Source organism: Ranitomeya imitator, chromosome 5, assembly GCF_032444005.1.
Source record: "Ranitomeya imitator isolate aRanImi1 chromosome 5, aRanImi1.pri, whole genome shotgun sequence".
NCBI classification, from domain to species: Eukaryota; Metazoa; Chordata; class Amphibia; order Anura; family Dendrobatidae; genus Ranitomeya; species Ranitomeya imitator.
Genome location: NC_091286.1, coordinates 502467890 through 502485614, shown reverse-complemented (window position 1 = coordinate 502485614; position 17725 = coordinate 502467890). Strand labels below are relative to the sequence as shown.

General features: G+C 49.6%; 1 protein-coding gene across 2 annotated transcripts in view; it reads left to right on the top strand.

The window, feature by feature from the left end:
* The window catches only part of KCNAB1 (potassium voltage-gated channel subfamily A regulatory beta subunit 1), a 553598-nt gene that overhangs the window by 253652 nt on the left and 282221 nt on the right, over positions 1-17725 (top strand). The window contains exon 1 of one of the 2 annotated variants that reach the window (XM_069727454.1): positions 1992-3014. The exons of the other annotated variant lie outside the window; for it this stretch is intronic. Within the exon in view, the coding sequence (XP_069583555.1) occupies positions 2797-3014 (218 nt within the window). The 5' untranslated portion in view covers positions 1992-2796. Of the gene's footprint in view, positions 1-1991; positions 3015-17725 lie in introns of those variants that run through there. 2 annotated transcript variants of the gene reach the window in all.

The following is a 17725-nucleotide window of genomic DNA, read 5'->3' as shown; positions in this document are numbered from 1 at the left end:
CCATATAAGTAAATTGTACAGTAGTTTGTGATATTAGCCCAGGACTAATCCTTTTACATAGTAACATAGTAACATAGTAACATAGTTAGTAAGGCCGAAAAAAGACATTTGTCCATCCAGTTCAGCCTATATTCCATCATAATAAATCCCCAGATCTACGTCCTTCTACAGAACCTAATTGTATGATACAATATTGTTCTGCTCCAGGAAGACATCCAGGCCTCTCTTGAACCCCTCGACTGAGTTCGCCATCACCACCTCCTCAGGCAACCAATTCCAAATTCTCACTGCCCTAACAGTAAAGAATCCTCTTCTATGTTGGTGGAAAAACCTTCTCTCCTCCAGACGCAAAGAATGCCCCCTTGTGCCCCCTTGATACTTTATTTAGGATCAATTCAATGAAACCTCTGTCGCTCATATATCCCTATAGAAACTTCATGTTGATGTCTATAAATAATATTTACAAAAAATGGATCGCCCCCAAGGGTACCGGGTCCTTCAGTTCGCGGGGGATGTCTCGGTGGCTTACCCGGTCTGTGGCCCTTGGGACATCTGTGTTAAAGAGAAAGGTCTTTAAGGGGAATGTTCGTGATGCCACCTGTAGTATTCAGTCAGGGTGACCGACGCTACTTTAAGAGGTCCTCTGGGGTGATGTTATGGCAGCTAGATGGTATACCTTCCCACAGGTGAAGTGTATCCCCAGGGCTTCCCGGTGTATAGATGGTGAATGATGAATGGCGCAGTGAAGAATGAGGACACAAGGTTGCAGTCTCTTTACCTTTACTTAAGACTTCAGCATCCACAGTCCAGAGCACCAGACCACAGGGCAGGCAGAGTCTGGCTGGTTCGGAGGCAAATCCAGAGTCCCCTTATCCAGGTGGAAATTAGTAGCCTTCCTTTGCGCTGCAGTGTTGTAGTCTCTTACTGCTAAGCTTCTCATAAGGTCCTCACAACTGTTGTAGATGTTATGTCTCTCTGTCCCCAAGATAGGATAGGACAAACCCGTATGACTGGTGGCTTGAGGCTGTTTGTAGGGATTCTAGCACGCCCCGGCCTCTGAGGGGTGCCGTTTCTCCTGGGTTTAAGTGCGGACAGGTAACCTGCAATTAGCTGTCCTGACGGTCTCTGAAGTAAAGCATAAAGGTCCTTACTCCCTCGGTGTGCCGGCTACCGGATTTCTGCGCCTCAGAAGGAAGCAGTTTGCTCCTGGCTGGTCTCCCTCTGATATCCTCTCCTTTGCTCTGACTTCTTTTATGCTTGCTGCAATATGTTCTACTTTCTATCCGCCTGCTTCCTAGGAGCTGCAGCACTTCAGGCTACTCGGCTCCTATGCTTCCTTTCCCTCTGTCTCCCTGACAGGAACTGAACTCTTTCCCTCCAGATCAGGATGTTCTTATAGGGGAGTTCACCTTAAACAAGCTTAGAGCTCCCCCTTCTGGTCTGGAGTGTGAACATGTTGCATGCATGCATTGTGTTACCTGACAAAGAGTTCTCCTTCATTGTCTCCAAACGTAGCATCACTCTCCTTGAGAGGAAAGCAATACCACTGCGACGACCAGGACCCTGGGGCGCCGCACAAACACATAATATTTCATTTACCAACAGCAGTATTGCCTTGTAGCTGGATGGTCTGGTGCCCCTCTTTAGGAGCTAATAGTTGTAGTTGAGCATGTGGGGGTGGCCTTGCTGCAATGCTGCATGAATGATACTGTTCCTATGTATAACATAAGCCATCTCTCTCTTCTGGTGCAGTGTGTGAGTTTTTAGAGACACTAAGTAATTAGCTTGCTGTATAAAGCATATACATCACTACAATTCATTGCAACCACTGACATTTCTGCTCAAACGTTGGCACGTAGATGTCCTGGGCTGGGATGTGTGATTTGCATTCTGCAGTGTCACAATAAACCTATTTAGGGTTGTATGTAGGAAAGAGCTGACACCGGTCCTGCTCTGTTCCTTCTCATCCTGTCCTTGTGAATGCTGTATATGATAGAGGCAGAGATGTGCAGACACCAAGAACAACTCCAGAAGAGCTCTTCCTAGAAGCATGCCCTAATTCAGGGAAGGCTGGCATGTATAGCTTACAGGAAACTTTTGGATAACTACATTAGTGTATGTTTCTGTGGACTTGAAGCCTGATCATTATTAATAGTCCTCTGTAATTAGCAGTGCTGCAGTTGCTTGCAACCTCCACATTTCCCTTATGATGTGCTGCTAAGAAATCCAGCATGCTCTTCAGTTCTTAAAGAGCCATTCCCACCATCTGACTCCCACTACAGAAGCTGCATGCAGGATCACAGCAAAGCCTGGGCTAGCTTCACACTCAGCAGCACACAGAGGGAAGGCTCCTGCCTGTCGCATCATCATGATGGAGATCTCCTGTCCTCAGGGAGCTTGATGTGATTAATCCTCCTTCCAGGTTTGGGATATTGTCTGTTCATCATCTGCTGCTCTGCACAGAGGACACTTCACACAGGGAGATGCACCTGCAATGATTTGTTCCTAACACTGTACCAGGACACAAGTGTGGACTGTGGGTGATCATGAGGGCACATTACTCTTCTGATTGAATTCACTGGTCCTGAAGGATTTGATGGAATGAAACACCTAATAATCTCACTGCCTGGTGGTTCCCTGACTTCTCAGAAGCTTAGTGGTGGCATCCCAAGGACAAAGGACTCCCTCCCCTGAACTCCAATCTTGTCACTTGCACTCATTGATCTCTGCCAGTAGAGGAGCTCCATGAACCTCTGAAGACCACATTGCTTGATCGCTAAGAGTCCGGCAGAAGCCATGCAAGTCTCCATAGCCTGCACAGAGCACAACCTCAAGGGCCGGAATGGGGACGACAGGCACAGCAAGCAGAACTCCAGTGGCCCAAATGTGGTCAATGCAGCCAGGGCAAGGTTCCGGACAGTGGCCATCATCGCCAGGAGTCTGGGAACTTTCACTCCTCAGCACCACATCTCACTGAAGGAATCCACAGCAAAGCAAACTGGCATGAAATACAGGTACAAGAACGCTGGTCAGGTCAGACAGATGGCTGGATGGAGATGATGATTTAGAGTGATTAGATAGATATGGGGTTAATAACTGGATAGAATGATTTATAGTAATTAGATAGATAGTTGTGGGATAGATAGATAGATAGATAGATAGATAGATAGATAGATAGATAGATATTAGATAGATAGATAGATAGATAGATAGATATTAGATAGATAGATAGATATTAGATAGATAGATATTAGATAGATAGATACATAGATATTAGATAGATAGATAGATATTAGATAGATAGATAGATACATAGATATTAGATAGATAGATAGATAGATAGATAGATAGATAGATAGATATTAGATAGATAGATACATAGATATTAGATAGATAGATAGATATTAGATAGATAGATAGATACATAGATATTAGATAGATAGATAGATACATAGATATTAGATAGATATATATTAGATAGATAGATACATAGATATTAGATAGATAGATAGATAGATAGATATTAGATAGATAGATAGATAGATAGATAGATAGATAGATAGATAGATATTAGATAGATAGATAGATAGATAGATAGATGATAGATAGACATAATGATTTATAGTGATTAGAAAGCTATGGGGTTAATAACTAGATAGAATGATTTATAGTAATTAGTTAGGTAGATAGTTGTGAGGTTAATAGATAGATAGATAGATAGATATTGTAAGTAAAATATTAAATTGACCATAGAAATAATAAAAAAGCATTAAATAGTTGGTAACAAAATTTCTAAAGTTTTACAGGGCAAAAAAAGATTTTTTTTTTTCACTCTTTTATGTAAAGTTGTTTTCATCAGTTGATAGTGTTACATTTGATACAGCACTATAGTATGTGTTGGTGCTATGTATACACAGTGCACTACACTCAGCCCCCGCCTTAGTGTTGATAATAAATGAAGTTTTATTTCTTCTTCAGCTATCGGTATTTCTTCTCCCAAGGCTGAGTAATGTCTGTTCAGATAGTATTCTCTTAAAGTGGATGGTGTCCCTTCTGGGGCTGACAAGCCTCTTTCCTTATCTCAGCAGCGCACACGTTCTTGGGGTCTTTTTCAGGGGAGGACAGTTAATCTAGTGATGTTTTTGGAAGAGGATTATTTGGATGGGGTTGACACACCAACTGCTTAATGATGTTGCCTTGGCCAAAATCAGACCCTCTGTCCCCAGTGCTTCCAGTGTATAGAACAAGGTTTCTAGTCTAAGCATCTATGACCTTTCTTCTGACTCCTATTTATAGAGAGAAGGCAATAATTCTCCATGTGCAAGGAGCAGCTCTGTTTGAGGGTTGTTCTTAGCAACAGAATAAGTTCAATTTCTCCATAATCGTCTGACTGTCAATGGGAAAATGTGATATAATGATGAAAAGAAATGTGAGACGTGAGTTTTATTGCAGCATGCTGAAAGTGATAGGGTAACAAATCAGCATTATACGCCTGTTTTTACACGTGCCGTTCAGGGCCGCACTAGAACTTGCTGGGGTGATGATTTAGGAATGAAATGTTTGGGGTAATGTGGAGCTGATTTGCTGTGACTGTGATTGATAATAATTGAATGAAGCTGAAGGAAGCTCCGGTGTTAGTCATAAATCAGAGCTTAGAGTTAATGATTACTGGAAGGTGAATCCCATAAATAAGCTCAGTACTTTACACGGCTACTGTACTAGACAACGGCCATGATTTATCATACACAGCTCAGCGGAGCAGAAAGTCATGCTGCAATAATGGGGGTGATCTGATCTGGGGTGTATATAGAAAGTGAATATACTGCACTGCATCGCATTACCACGCTCGCTCACTCGCCTCCTACACATAACCTTCCATGTAATTGGCTTAACTGTTCATATGTAACATGCGTTTTTACTTGGGTTTTGGTGCCATTTCGTAAAAACACTAACTCTAGGAGTAACCCAGCAGCAAATAACACCATGACGAGAGCAAACAACATTTACAAAAAAAAACACTGACCCCTTATATGTCATGAACTAAAATTCTATGTATGTAGTGGGTTAAATATGTCACTAAATAACTGTAATGGAATTTGGGACCATAAAAACGCCAATCACCGTGTGTGAATTCAGCCTAAAAAAAGAATTGAAAACATTGGCCATAGACATAATAAGAGTATTACATTAACAGGCCATAAACATAACCAGGTTTATCTGAAAAACTAGTAAATGAAGCATCCGGATTAATGATGCCCCTTAAACTGAAAGATTAATTGCAATGATTATTGTATCCGTGCCAGATCCCGCGCTAATAACTCAGGACCAGTGTGGTCAATTTGACTCTTCATAAATGATCTTTCACTGCTGATTACAACGTATATAAAACTACATGACTAGTACAGTTTCCGACTACTGTTTCAATGGATTTCAATTGATTATTGTATTCAACTGTTTTAGTAAAGTTTTATGTATCTAGCGAACGTCTATAATGGTAGCAGCCATGCTTCTCACTACATGTGTTGTCTGCTTGCTGGGTGTTGCTCTGTGGAGGAGACTGCAGTGTGATTGACAGCTCTGTAGAGCGCATGATGCTTTTAATATGCAGGCCGATAATAGATAATATCCAATAAAAGAGAAATCTAAATGAAATCACAATATTTGGTGTGACCATTGACTATAAAACAGTTTCAAAGCACCAATTTGTCTAGGTACTTCCAGGATTTCCAGTTTTTCTTACTAAAGATAGTTCTTAGTGACAGTGGCTGTATGTTTGGGCTCATTGACCTATTGCTAAATAAACTTGGAGCTGATCAGACACCTTCCTGATGATATTGGCTGTTGGATAAGCATCTGCCTGTATGGGGTCATACCTATATACGAGAAAAAAAGTTCCATAATCGGGACCGAAAAAACGGATGAGTGCCATGCGAGTGTCATGCGAGTACAATGCGATTTTCACACTTAGCATCCGATTTATATCCCAGTGCATTGCGATTGCAAGGCGATGTTAACATGAGCTTTTACATACAGCCGTTCTCTATGTCATTTACACATCATTTTCAAATGAAATATTCGTCTATTTTAGATATAGATAGATAGATGAAAAGACGGCAATTTTTGTGCTTGTACATTAAAATCACACTGACAGGTTAGCATAGAATAGATAGAATAGATATACATATAATACATATATACAACCCCTGGCAAAAATTATGGAATCACCGGCCTTGTAGGATGTTCATACAGTTGTTTAATTTTGTAGAAAAAAAGCAGACCACAGACATGGCACAAAACTAAAGACATTTCAAATGGCAACTTTCTGGCTTTAAGAAACACTAAAAGAAATCAAGAACAAAAAATGTGGTAGTCAGTAATGGTTACTTTTTTTAACCAAGCATAGGGGAAAAATTATGGAATCACTCAATTCTGAGGAAAAAATGATGGAATCACCCTGTAAATTTTCATACCCAAAAATAAGACCTGCATCAAATTAGATCTGCTCGTTAGTCTGCATCTAAAAAGGAGTGACCACACCTTGGAGAGCTGTTTCACCAAGTGGACTGACATGAATCATGGCTCCAACACGAGCCATGTCTATGATCTGCTTTTTTTCTACAAAATTAAACAACTGAATGAACATCCTCCAAGGCCGGTGATTCCATAATTTTTGCCAGGGGTTGTATATAGAGATGTCAGTGACACACACACATATATATATATATATATATATATATATATATATATATATATATATATACATATATATATATATATATATACACTGGTCAAAAAAATAAAGGGAATACTATAGTCCCACATCCTAGATATCACTGAATGAAATATTTCAGTTGCAAATCTTTATTCATTACATAGTGGAATGTGTTGAGAACAATAAAACATAAAAATGATCAATGTAAATCAAAATTAATATCCCATGGATGTCTGGATTTGGAATGATACGCAAGATCAAAGTGGAAAATTAAATAACAGGCTGGTCCAACTTCAGTGGAAATGCCTCAAGCCAAGGAAATTATGTTCTGTTGTGTATGTGTGGCCTCCACGTGCCTGTATGACCTCCCTACAATGCCTGGGCATGCTCCTGATGAGGAGGCAGATGGTCTCCTGAGGGATCTCCTTCCAGTCCTGGACTAAAGCATCCGCCATCTTCTGGACAGTCTGTGGTGCAACATGACCTTGGTGGATGGTGCGAGACATGATGTCCCAGATGTGTTTAATCGTATTCAGGTCTGGGGAACGGGCGGGCCAGTTCATAGTTTCAATGCCTTCATCTTGAAGGAACTGCTGACACCCTCCAGCCACATGAGGTCTGGCATTGTCCTGCATTAGGAAGAACACAGGCTGTGTGGCCCTCCAAAGAGATGCCATGCCACACCATTACGGACACACTGCCAAACCGGCCATGCTGAAGGATGTTGCAGGCAGCAGATCGGTCTCCACGGGGTCCCCAGACTCTGTCACGTCTGTCACATGTGATCAGTGTGAACCTGCTTTCATCTGTGAAGAGCACAGGGCGCCAGTGGCGAATTTGTCAATCCTGGTGTTCTGTGGCAAATGCCAAGCGTCCTGCACGGTATTGGGCTGTGAGCACAACCTCCATCTGTGGACGTCGAGCACTCAGACCATCCTCATGGAGTCGGTTTCTAACAATTTGAGCAGACACATGCACATTTGTGGCCTGCTGGAGGTCATTTTGCAGGGCTCTGGCAGTGCTCCTCCTGTTCCTCCTTGCACAAAGGCGGAGGTAGCAGTCCTGCTGCTGGGTTGTTGCCCTCCTACGGCCCCCTCCACGTCTCCTGGTGTACTGGCCTCTCTCCTGGTAGTGCCTCCAGCCTTTGTACACTATGCTGACAGACACAGCAAACCTTCTTGCCACAGCTCGCATTGATGTGCCTTCCTGGATGAGCTGCACTTCCTGAGCCACTTGTGTGGGTTGCAGAGTCCGTCTCATGCAATTACGAATGTGAAAGCACAACCAACATTCAAAAGTGACCAAAACATCAGCCAGAAAGCATTGGTGCCGAGATGTGGTCTGTGGTTCCCACCTGCAGAACCACTCCTTTATTGAGTGTGTCTTGATAATTGCCAATAATTTCCATCTGTTGTCTATTCCATTTGCACAACAGCATGTGAAATTGATTGTCAAACAATGTTGCTTCCTAAGTGGACAGTTTGATTTCACAGAAGTTTAATTTACTTGGAGTTATATTCTCTTGGTTAAGTGTTCCCTTTATTTTTTTGAGCAGTGTGTGTATATAAATATATATATATATATATATATATATATACATACTGCATAGAGATATAGATAGAAGAAAAGCCAGTAATACATCTGTCGATTTCTGTAGATTCACTGCAAGAGCCGACAGGATAAGCCGACGGGATAGAAGAGATGGATTGCATACAGTAAATACATATAGAATAGGTAGATATATAGATGTCAGTGACAAATACAATTAGTACAGTTTGTGTGCAAATTACTGGACATGTATTAAATTAACAAAAGATCATTTTGCGGAACACAATCGTGTGGGCTCCTGCTCAATTTCGCAACCAGCAGAGGGAAAGCCAGTGACTGGAGGCAAAGGTTTATAGCCTGGGAAGGAGGTAGTACCCATGGAGCTTCCTAGGCTATTAATATCAGCTCACAACTATATACTTTGCCTTTACTGGCTATCAAAATGAGGGACCACCCAAAAAAATGATGTGGGTCTCCATATAATTAATAACCAGCAAAGGCTATGCAGACAGCTGCGGGCTGATATTAATAGCCTAGGAAGGGGTCATGGATATTGGCCCCCCTGGCTAAAAACTCTAAGATGCGCCAATTCCGGTACTTAACCTTGCTCTTCCCACTTGCCCTGTAGCGGTGGCAAGTGGAGTAATAGTAATAGTTGTGGGTTTGATGTCACCTTTGTATTGTAAGGTGACATCAGGCCAATGGCTTAGTAATGTAGAGGTGTCAATAAGACACCTCTCCATTACTAATCCTATAGTTGTTACATATTAAATAAAGACACAGATGGAATAAAGTCTTTTAATGAAATAAAACACAACAGTTTTCCCATTTTATTATTACTCCTAATCCATGCAATGCCCTCAATCTCCTGTAATAAAAATAACAAACCAACAATATACCATACCTGTCTGTCATTGTGTCCCATGCAGTAATCCATATCTGGGGTATATACAGTTTTAACCAGGACGGTGCCAAGATGCGACCGTCCCTGGCTGAAAACTGCTGGTGAATGTGGAGATGCTGCGAACGAAGCTTCAGTGACTAGCAGTGCCATCACTGAAGCTGAGCTCCCTCACAGCCTGAACTGCGGTAACCTCTGGATCATGGGAAAATGCACTGGCATTTTCCCACGGTCCAGAGGTTACCACAGTTCAGGCTGTGAGGCAGCGCAGCATCAGTGATGGCACTGCTAGTCACTGAAGCTGCCGCTCGCCACCGTGCTGAACTGGGATGACCTCTGGAGCGTGGGAAAATGCACTGGTAAATTTATCTTGCTGCGGGACAACGACCCTAATCATACAACCAATGTCATTAAGAACTATCTTCATTAAAAAGAACAAGGAGTCCTGGAAGTGATGATATGGGCACCACTTAAAGCCCTGATCTCAACCTAATCAAGTCTGTGATTACATGAAGAGATGGAAGGATTTGCGCAAATCTATCTTCACTCAAAATCTGTGGTTATTTTTCCAAGATTTTTGGAACAAATTCCTTGTTGAGTTTCTTAAAAAATTGTGTAAAAGTTCATCTAGGAAAACTGCTTTTGTTTTCAGTGTAACAGTGTGACAGTTTCCTGTCTTAAAAGCTCCCATTACCTGACATGTATTCTCTTCTGTGCATAGGAAATTACCTGTAGATTATATTATTCGCCCACCCACTGGCTTCACTTATTGATTACCGGTATAAAGATACATTTATTGGGGAGGAGGGGATGGCGTTTCAGCCCTCTGCAAATCACTGATATTTTAAATGTAAGAAAATGTATTGTATCACATGCTTCATCCTCCGGGAGGCTGCAGTTCCTGGTCGTCAGGGTTGACAGGGTTAACTGTAGAGACAGTCCGTAGTTGCGGAGGATTGGGGACCAGTGGGTCAGTTCATGTTTTGTAGTCAGTAGTTAGTAAGCGAAAGACAATAAAAGACACCCTCAAAGAAGCAGAGAATCCTCATTGAGTGTGTGTGAGAAGGAACCAGTGAAAAAGGAAGTTTCTGCACTAGAGCTTACCAACCTACAGAGGAGGTTGATGGAAACATCCTTAAGAGACTGGTGGGAACGTCCTTAGTGCTGGTCAGACCTGGAAGCTCCGGTGAATTAAACGGTATCAGCGAGATTGGGCACATATAGGAAGGAGACAGTGGGAGCAGCTCTCTTACGTCTATTCCCTGTACTTATAGTTGGAGTGTAGTAGTCACAGCGAAACATATTGACCCGGGTGGTGCTACATCTGTATGATGAAGATCCTCAGCTTAACCTGTAAATCTACAGTAACATTCATCACAAGTACTGTGTCAGCGTCAGTAACCAGGGCCGACATCAGGGCATGACGGCCATGACTGGCGTATGGGGCCCGGTGGGCAGAGGGGGCCCGCATCGGGCCCCGTCTCATCTGCTCACCGGGCTCCCCCTGCAGGCGCTGCGGCTCACTATTGACGTGCGGGCCCGTGCCCGCACGTCAATAGTTAACAGTCGCCGCCAGCCAGTCGGAGGCTGGCAGCTGACTTGAACGGCGGCAGTGCGCAGTCACACCTCGCCGGCGTCTGACGTCATCGTCAGCCGCCGGCGAGTGCGTCCTTCACCTGCGTGGAGGAGCTTCGCCCGCCGCGGGAGCATGGCAAGGTAAGAAGTTTTTTTTTTTTTTTGGTAGCGGCGATCCAGGGGAGGGGGCCCGGGGCAGAGGAGATGCTGGACACAGACAGGGGCAGAGGAGATGCTGGACACAGACAGGGGCAGAGGAGATGCTGGACACAGACAGGGGCAGAGGAGATGCTGGACACAGACAGGGGCAGAGGAGATGCTGGACACACAGGGGCAGAGGAGATGCTGGACACAGACAGGGGCAGAGGAGATGCTGGACACAGACAGGGGCAGAGGAGATGCTGGACACACAGGGGCAGAGGAGATGCTGAACACAGGGGCAGAGGAGATGCTGGACACAGGGGCAGAGGAGATGCTGGACACACAGGGGCAGAGGAGATGCTGGACACAGACAGGGGCAGAGGAGATGCTGGACACACAGGGGCAGAGGAGATGCTGAACACAGGGGCAGAGGAGATGCTGGACACAGACAGGGGCAGAGGAGATGCTGAACACAGGGGCAGAGGAGATGCTGGACACAGACAGGGGCAGAGGAGATGCTGGACACAGACAGGGGCAGAGGAGATGCTGGACACAGGGGCAGAGGAGATGCTGGACACAGGGGCAGAGGAGATGCTGGACACAGGGGCAGAGGAGATGCTGGACACAGGGGCAGAGGAGATGCTGGACACAGACAGGGGCAGAGGAGATGCTGGACACAGGGAAAGAGGAGATGCTGGACACAGACAGGGGCAGAGGAGATGCTGGACACAGACAGGGGCAGAGGAGATGCTGGACAGAGGGGCAGAGGAGATGCTGGACACAGACAGGGGCAGAGGAGATGCTGGACACAGGGGCAGAGGAGATGCTGGACACAGACAGGGGCAGTGGAGATGCTGGACACAGGGGCAGAGGAGATGCTGGACACAGACAGGGGCAGAGGAGATGCTGGACACAGACAGGGGCAGAGGAGATGCTGGACACAGACAGGGGCAGAGGAGATGCTGGACACAGACAGGGGCAGAGGAGATGCTGGACACACAGGGGCAGAGGAGATGCTGGACACACAGGGGCAGAGGAGATGCTGAACACAGGGGCAGAGGAGATGCTGGACACACAGGGGCAGAGGAGATGCTGGACACAGACAGGGGCAGAGGAGATGCTGGACACACAGGGGCAGAGGAGATGCTGAACACAGGGGCAGAGGAGATGCTGGACACAGACAGGGGCAGAGGAGATGCTGGACACAGACAGGGGCAGAGGAGATGCTGGACACAGACAGGGGCAGAGGAGATGCTGGACACAGACAGGGGCAGAGGAGATGCTGGACACAGACAGGGGCAGAGGAGATGCTGGACACAGACAGGGGCAGAGGAGATGCTGGACACAGACAGGGGCAGAGGAGATGCTGGACACAGACAGGGGCAGAGGAGATGCTGGACACAGACAGGGGCAGAGGAGATGCTGGACACACAGGGGCAGAGGAGATGCTGGACACACAGGGGCAGAGGAGATGCTGAACACAGGGGCAGAGGAGATGCTGGACACACAGGGGCAGAGGAGATGCTGGACACAGACAGGGGCAGAGGAGATGCTGGACACAGACAGGGGCAGAGGAGATGCTGGACACACAGGGGCAGAGGAGATGCTGAACACAGGGGCAGAGGAGATGCTGGACACAGACAGGGGCAGAGGAGATGCTGGACACAGACAGGGGCAGAGGAGATGCTGGACACAGACAGGGGCAGAGGAGATGCTGGACACAGACAGGGGCAGAGGAGATGCTGGACACAGACAGGGGCAGAGGAGATGCTGGACACACACAGGGGCAGAGGAGATGCTGAACACAGGGGCAGAGGAGATGCTGGACACAGGGGCAGAGGAGATGCTGGACACAGGGGCAGAGGAGATGCTGGACACACAGGGGCAGAGGAGATGCTGAACACAGGGGCAGAGGAGATGCTGGACACAGACAGGGGCAAAGGAGATGCTGAACACAGACAGGGGCAGAGGAGATGCTGGACACAGGGGCAGAGGAGATGCTGGACACACAGGGGCAGAGGAGATGCTGAACACAGGGGCAGAGGAGATGCTGGACACAGACAGGGGCAGAGGAGATGCTGGACACAGACAGGGGCAGAGGAGATGCTGGACACAGACAGGGGCAGAGGAGATGCTGGACACAGACAGGGGCAGAGGAGATGCTGGACACAGACAGGGGCAGAGGAGATGCTGAACACAGGGGCAGAGGAGATGCTGGACACAGGCAGGGGCAGAGGAGATGCTGGACACAGGGGCAGAGGAGATGCTGGACACAGACAGGGGCAGTGGAGATGCTGGACACAGGGGCAGAGGAGATGCTGGACACAGGGGCAGAGGAGATGCTGGACACAGACAGGGGCAGAGGAGATGCTGGACACAGACAGGGGCAGAGGAGATGCTGGACACAGACAGGGGCAGAGGAGATGCTGGACACAGGGGCAGAGGAGATGCTGGACACACAGGGGCAGAGGAGATGCTGGACACAGACAGGGGCAGAGGAGATGCTGGACACAGACAGGGGCAGAGGAGATGCTGGACACAGACAGGGGCAGAGGAGATGCTGGACACACAGGGGCAGAGGAGATGCTGAACACAGGGGCAGAGGAGATGCTGGACACACAGGGGCAGAGGAGATGCTGGACACACAGGGGCAGAGGAGATGCTGGACACAGGGGCAGAGGAGATGCTGGACACAGGGGCAGAGGAGATGCTGGACACAGGGGCAGAGGAGATGCTGGACACACAGGGGCAGAGGAGATGCTGGACACAGACAGGGGCAGAGGAGATGCTGGACACAGACAGGGGCAGAGGAGATGCTGGACACACAGGGGCAGAGGAGATGCTGGACACACAGGGGCAGAGGAGATGCTGAACACAGGGGCAGAGGAGATGCTGGACACAGACAGGGGCAGAGGAGATGCTGGACACAGACAGGGGCAGAGGAGATGCTGGACACAGACAGGGGCAGAGGAGATGCTGGACACACAGGGGCAGAGGAGATGCTGAACACAGGGGCAGAGGAGATGCTGAACACAGGGGCAGAGGAGATGCTGGACACAGACAGGGGCAGAGGAGATGCTGGACACAGACAGGGGCAGAGGAGATGCTGGACACAGACAGGGGCAGAGGAGATGCTGCACACAGACAGGGGCAGAGGAGATGCTGGACACAGACAGGGGCAGAGGAGATGCTGGACACAGACAGGGGCAGAGGAGATGCTGGACACAGGGGCAGAGGAGATGCTGGACACAGACAGGGGCAGAGGAGATGCTGGACACACACAGGGGCAGAGGAGATGCTGAACACAGGGGCAGAGGAGATGCTGGACACAGGGGCAGAGGAGATGCTGGACACACAGGGGCAGAGGAGATGCTGAACACAGGGGCAGAGGAGATGCTGGACACAGACAGGGGCAGAGGAGATGCTGAACACAGACAGGGGCAGAGGAGATGCTGGACACAGGGGCAGAGGAGATGCTGGACACACAGGGGCAGAGGAGATGCTGAACACAGGGGCAGAGGAGATGCTGGACACAGACAGGGGCAGAGGAGATGCTGGACACAGACAGGGGCAGAGGAGATGCTGGACACAGACAGGGGCAGAGGAGATGCTGGACACAGACAGGGGCAGAGGAGATGCTGGACACAGGGGCAGAGGAGATGCTGGACACACAGGGGCAGAGGAGATGCTGAACACAGGGGCAGAGGAGATGCTGGACACAGACAGGGGCAGAGGAGATGCTGGACACAGACAGGGGCAGAGGAGATGCTGAACACAGGGGCAGAGGAGATGCTGGACACAGGCAGGGGCAGAGGAGATGCTGGACACAGGGGCAGAGGAGATGCTGGACACAGACAGGGGCAGTGGAGATGCTGGACACAGGGGCAGAGGAGATGCTGGACACAGGGGCAGAGGAGATGCTGGACACAGACAGGGGCAGAGGAGATGCTGGACACAGACAGGGGCAGAGGAGATGCTGGACACAGACAGGGGCAGAGGAGATGCTGGACACAGGGGCAGAGGAGATGCTGGACACAGACAGGGGCAGAGGAGATGCTGGACACAGACAGGGGCAGAGGAGATGCTGGACACAGACAGGGGCAGAGGAGATGCTGGACACAGACAGGGGCAGAGGAGATGCTGGACACACAGGGGCAGAGGAGATGCTGGACACACAGGGGCAGAGGAGATGCTGGACACACAGGGGCAGAGGAGATGCTGGACACACAGGGGCAGAGGAGATGCTGAACACAGGGGCAGAGGAGATGCTGGACACACAGGGGCAGAGGAGATGCTGAACACAGGGGCAGAGGAGATGCTGGACACACAGGGGCAGAGGAGATGCTGGACACACAGGGGCAGAGGAGATGCTGGACACAGACAGGGGCAGAGGAGATGCTGGACACAGACAGGGGCAGAGGAGATGCTGGACACAGACAGGGGCAGAGGAGATGCTGGACACAGACAGGGGCAGAGGAGATGCTGAACACAGGGGCAGAGGAGATGCTGAACACAGGGGCAGAGGAGATGCTGGACACAGACAGGGGCAGAGGAGATGCTGGACACAGACAGGGGCAGAGGAGATGCTGGACACAGACAGGGGCAGAGGAGATGCTGGACACAGACAGGGGCAGAGGAGATGCTGGACACAGACAGGGGCAGAGGAGATGCTGGACACAGACAGGGGCAGAGGAGATGCTGGACACAGGGGCAGAGGAGATGCTGGACACAGACAGGGGCAGAGGAGATGCTGGACACACACAGGGGCAGAGGAGATGCTGAACACAGGGGCAGAGGAGATGCTGGACACAGGGGCAGAGGAGATGCTGGACACAGGGGCAGAGGAGATGCTGGACACACAGGGGCAGAGGAGATGCTGAACACAGGGGCAGAGGAGATGCTGGACACAGACAGGGGCAGAGGAGATGCTGAACACAGACAGGGGCAGAGGAGATGCTGGACACAGGGGCAGAGGAGATGCTGGACACACAGGGGCAGAGGAGATGCTGAACACAGGGGCAGAGGAGATGCTGGACACAGACAGGGGCAGAGGAGATGCTGGACACAGACAGGGGCAGAGGAGATGCTGGACACAGACAGGGGCAGAGGAGATGCTGGACACAGGGGCAGAGGAGATGCTGGACACACAGGGGCAGAGGAGATGCTGAACACAGGGGCAGAGGAGATGCTGGACACAGACAGGGGCAGAGGAGATGCTGGACACAGACAGGGGCAGAGGAGATGCTGGACACAGACAGGGGCAGAGGAGATGCTGGACACAGACAGGGGCAGAGGAGATGCTGGACACAGACAGGGGCAGAGGAGATGCTGAACACAGGGGCAGAGGAGATGCTGGACACACAGGGGCAGAGGAGATGCTGAACACAGGGGCAGAGGAGATGCTGGACACAGGGGCAGAGGAGATGCTGGACACACAGGGGCAGAGGAGATGCTGGACACAGACAGGGGCAGAGGAGATGCTGGACACACAGGGGCAGAGGAGATGCTGGACACAGGGGCAGAGGAGATGCTGAACACAGGGGCAGAGGAGATGCTGGACACAGACAGGGGCAGAGGAGATGCTGAACACAGGGGCAGAGGAGATGCTGGACACAGACAGGGGCAGAGGAGATGCTGGACACAGACAGGGGCAGAGGAGATGCTGGACACAGACAGGGGCAGAGGAGATGCTGGACACAGGGGCAGAGGAGATGCTGGACACAGGGGCAGAGGAGATGCTGGACACAGACAGGGGCAGAGGAGATGCTGGACACAGGGGCAGAGGAGATGCTGGACACAGACAGGGGCAGAGGAGATGCTGGACACAGACAGGGGCAGAGGAGATGCTGGACACAGGGGCAGAGGAGATGCTGGACACAGACAGGGGCAGAGGAGATGCTGGACACAGGGGCAGAGGAGATGCTGGACACAGACAGGGGCAGTGGAGATGCTGGACACAGGGGCAGAGGAGATGCTGGACACAGACAGGGGCAGAGGAGATGCTGGACACAGACAGGGGCAGAGGAGATGCTGGACACAGACAGGGGCAGAGGAGATGCTGGACACAGACAGGGGCAGAGGAGATGCTGAACACAGGGGCAGAGGAGATGCTGGACACACAGGGGCAGAGGAGATGCTGGACACAGGGGCAGAGGAGATGCTGGACACAGACAGGGGCAGTGGAGATGCTGGACACAGGGGCAGAGGAGATGCTGGACACAGACAGGGGCAGAGGAGATGCTGGACACACAGGGGCAGAGGAGATGCTGGACACAGGGGCAGAGGAGATGCTGAACACAGGGGCAGAGGAGATGCTGGACACAGACAGGGGCAGAGGAGATGCTGAACACAGGGGCAGAGGAGATGCTGGACACAGACAGGGGCAGAGGAGATGCTGGACACAGACAGGGGCAGAGGAGATGCTGGACACAGACAGGGGCAGAGGAGATGCTGGACACAGACAGGGGCAGAGGAGATGCTGGACACAGACAGAGGCAGAGGAGATGCTGGACACACAGGGGCAGAGGAGATGCTGAACACAGGGGCAGAGGAGATGCTGGACACACAGGGGCAGAGGAGATGCTGGACACACAGGGGCAGAGGAGATGCTGAACACGGGCAGAGGAGATGCTGGACACACAGGGGCAGAGGAGATGCTGGACACAGACAGGGGCAGAGGAGATGCTGGACACAGACAGGGGCAGAGGAGATGCTGGACACACAGGGGCAGAGGAGATGCTGAACACAGGGGCAGAGGAGATGCTGGACACAGACAGGGGCAGAGGAGATGCTGGACACAGACAGGGGCAGAGGAGATGCTGGACACAGACAGGGGCAGAGGAGATGCT